The sequence below is a fragment of the Lottia gigantea genome, assembly GCF_000327385.1.
Source record: "Lottia gigantea unplaced genomic scaffold LOTGIsca_193, whole genome shotgun sequence".
In the NCBI taxonomy this organism is placed as follows: Eukaryota; Metazoa; Mollusca; class Gastropoda; family Lottiidae; genus Lottia; species Lottia gigantea.
In genome coordinates, this window is record NW_008708372.1 from 299,504 (window position 1) to 302,828 (window position 3,325).

General features: G+C 32.9%; 1 protein-coding gene across 1 annotated transcript; it reads right to left on the minus strand.

Moving 5' to 3' along the window:
- Nucleotides 1-50: 50 nt before the first annotated feature.
- Nucleotides 51-329, minus strand: LOTGIDRAFT_143103 (hypothetical protein; the record flags this gene model as incomplete). Its single annotated transcript, XM_009052971.1, has 1 exon — nucleotides 51-329. A coding segment is annotated over one exon (279 nt), but the record flags the coding sequence as incomplete, so codon positions are not given.
- Nucleotides 330-3,325: the final 2,996 nt, after the last annotated feature.

Here is a 3,325-nt window from a genome sequence, read left to right on the forward strand (position 1 = left end):
AGAATTCCGTTTGATGAGTGAATGACAAATTTACTAAAAACAAAAACTTTGAGCATGTGATAAGAACAGATATTCATCCAAAATAGCATACTAAGCCATAGGAAATGAGTAGTCATGCCTAAAACCTTACATAATGTTACTTGGTTAGTTTTATCAAAACCAACCATTAATACGAGTTGTGCAAGGAACAGGTTGCAGGAAAGGGTCAGATTGTTTATTCCTGGTTGTGTTCTTATTTCGCTAAATACAAGATAAGTTATAATAACAAGTACGAGTGAGATCATAGAGAGTGAAATACAAACAATAGTTACATACCATAATATTACATCAAAACTACCAGATTCATTTGAAATGTAATAAGTTCCATTTGTTCGTGACAAATTTGTCTTCAATAGAAACAACTCGAAACATACCGAAAGTTTATTTTTGAAGACTGAAAACTCGCCATTCGTTTGACTTAGTGATAAATTTAAATGGGGTACGACAGCATCTCCCTGAACTGTAAATTCTGATTGATCAAATTCTATATACGAACACGACAGTTGATTAGATACTGGTTCATATTCAGATTTATATGAAACCTGTAACTTTTCTTCTACTCTACAACATAAACCAGTCTCTTGATCCGATTTCAGGAATTTATTTGTTTCTTCCAAATACTGCAGTTCATGGAGAATAACTTTGAATAATATCTTCAACTCCGAAAATTGCCAAAATAAGCTTTTATTCAATTTTACCAATATTTCTTCCAAGTCATCTATTAGGATGTCTTGGTTGATTTCTAGCCATATATGGGAATACAGTAAAGAATGGGTAGATTTAGATATCTGGACTGATTCTGATTCTGATGTTTCACGTTGTAAAATAAATTGTGCATTAGATGTTATATGTATTTTGTATTAGAGGTTTCTTGTATAAGTTATTTTGTATCAGAGGTTTCTTGTATTTTATCATTTGCATTAGACGTTTTAGGTATTTGTTATTGCATTATATTACATTTGTGTTTTGAATTAGATATTTCTGCATAGCATTAGGTTTTTGCCGCTTTCCCCACGCCATAGTGATTAAGAGTTTGTTGTTGCAGAGAAGTAAAGAATTAAAATTTGAAATACTTACTGCATACATATCCATCCAAGCAGTTTGACCGTCACACGGCGTTACAGCTTCATTGAATGTATCTGAGAAATCGAACAAACTTGTAAACGGATTCCTAGCTTTACTGAGAATGGCTTCTTCTTTACGAACATTACACCTATAACAAAAATAGTTTCTGTAAACCCTATACCATCCTCTCCATATACTAAACTAAAATACTTCTCACACAGGCTGGTCAACTCTTCCATCATTCTGCAAGTTGAAATTATTTCAAAAGATCTGAGAATGTCACACAACCGTAATTCTACAAACACTGGTGGTACATGGTAATATATACATGACGGATTGGATATCACATTCGTACATTCCGATTCTATAGTCCAATGAGTACAGTCTATAGCCTTGTTCATTAAGGCACATTCCATATTTACATACGATATACCATCAGCGCAAGAAACGGGTAAAAATCGAAAGTCACACAATTCCTTGACAGTTCCAGACTTGAAGTAATAATTTCTCATATAATACCCGTTCTTGTTTGTGTTAACATGACGTAGTCCAATATCATCAGTAGCGTTAGGGGCAACACAGTTCACACCCGGATCAATTTGTTTAGTATGTAAATTATTGTCTATCAATATATCTATACAGCAATCTCCATATTCCATACAGTCCAAATCACAATAACATTCTACACATGATGGTGTTATCAACACTGGTTTTTGTTTCCGATTCATGAGAACATGTAAATTTGAATCAGAATCAGGAAGATTGTCATTACATAATACTGAAGCAGAACTTAAAATAATAGCTGCTACAAATAGTTTAAGAAACATGGTTTCTTTTACACAAATAATAATATTCATGTCGACTGTGCAAAAGGATTCATTCAGATTAGATTGCAATAATTTCACTGCTGATCTTAAATCTTCTGCATTGAAACACAATAAATAGATTGTATTATTCAGTTCTTGCCGCTCTATCGTCACTGTTTGGAAATCAGGGAACTGTTTCGCGAAAACCTCCAGTGGGCGAACAGCTGCAGTAAAATATAATAGTAGATATCTTTTTATATTCTTTTCAAGTCGACACGAGGACAACTTATTTGCATATTGTAAATCGATTGGAGATATCAGTCTATATTACTCCCTAATGGAACAACACGACACAAAAATTGTAATTATCTCGCATTAAATAATGGCCAAACTCAGTAAAATTAGATGTCATCAAAACAACTCACTAATTTAAACGAGTTCAGATTATGACAACTGGACCTTCAGTCTTACAACCAATATAGAAAACCATTACTATAGTGAGAAAATATATCTGAGGATTATAGATTATGAAACACAATTTTTACTTCAAGTAGAGTTATTTCCAATGTATACTTGTAGTTTCTAAAATTCTCATTCCTCTTTGTACACTCTGATAGTTTTTGACGATTTTGACTATTTAAAAGAAACACACTTTCCTCTCAGAAATTTCGTGTGGAAATGACACTGAAAAATACAAAACAACCTGAAACAATCTAAGATTCTCAGTACTATATTTCATACAAAAATGGTTGCCAAAACGTGATTCAATAAACATTGTGGTCGGACAGTAAACTGATGTCAAATTTAGATTTAAAAATTTTTCTGGTGTGCCTCCTTTAATTACCTCTAAGACCAAAGTGTAAAGGCAAAAATGTCCAAAAACTCCAAAAGTTTTGGACACTTGCTAAAATAATAGACAGTAAATGAACATACATTCTACTAGATAGTGGATAAATAAACCAAATATGACGTAAATAACTGCCCACTAATCAAATAGCCGATTCAATAGTATGACTGATTTGGTTTTTTTATGGCAAAGAAAGTATACCCTATTGACGGCCGTCGAGCACGCCAGCTTCAAATGATAGTGACAACAACAGAGAGAAATACAGACTGTAAACTTGTCAATTAGTAGACATAAAACAATTGTTATAATATCTCACATTTATAATAATAGTCCTTTCAAAAAAAAAATGTAAAACTAGAGCAATTTGCTAAAGACCCTGAAAAAATCAACCTTCGACGATAATTAGGTCCAGTGCAAGAATAATTTTCATTATTTACAAGATTCCAATATCGGAAGTAGACGCCAGACTTCACAAATGAAAGTATCAGCAGCTATAAAACCGGAAGTACATGTCGGAGGTCAAATATCAAAGTATCAACTCATAGCCAAGGTCAATGACCTGTGATCA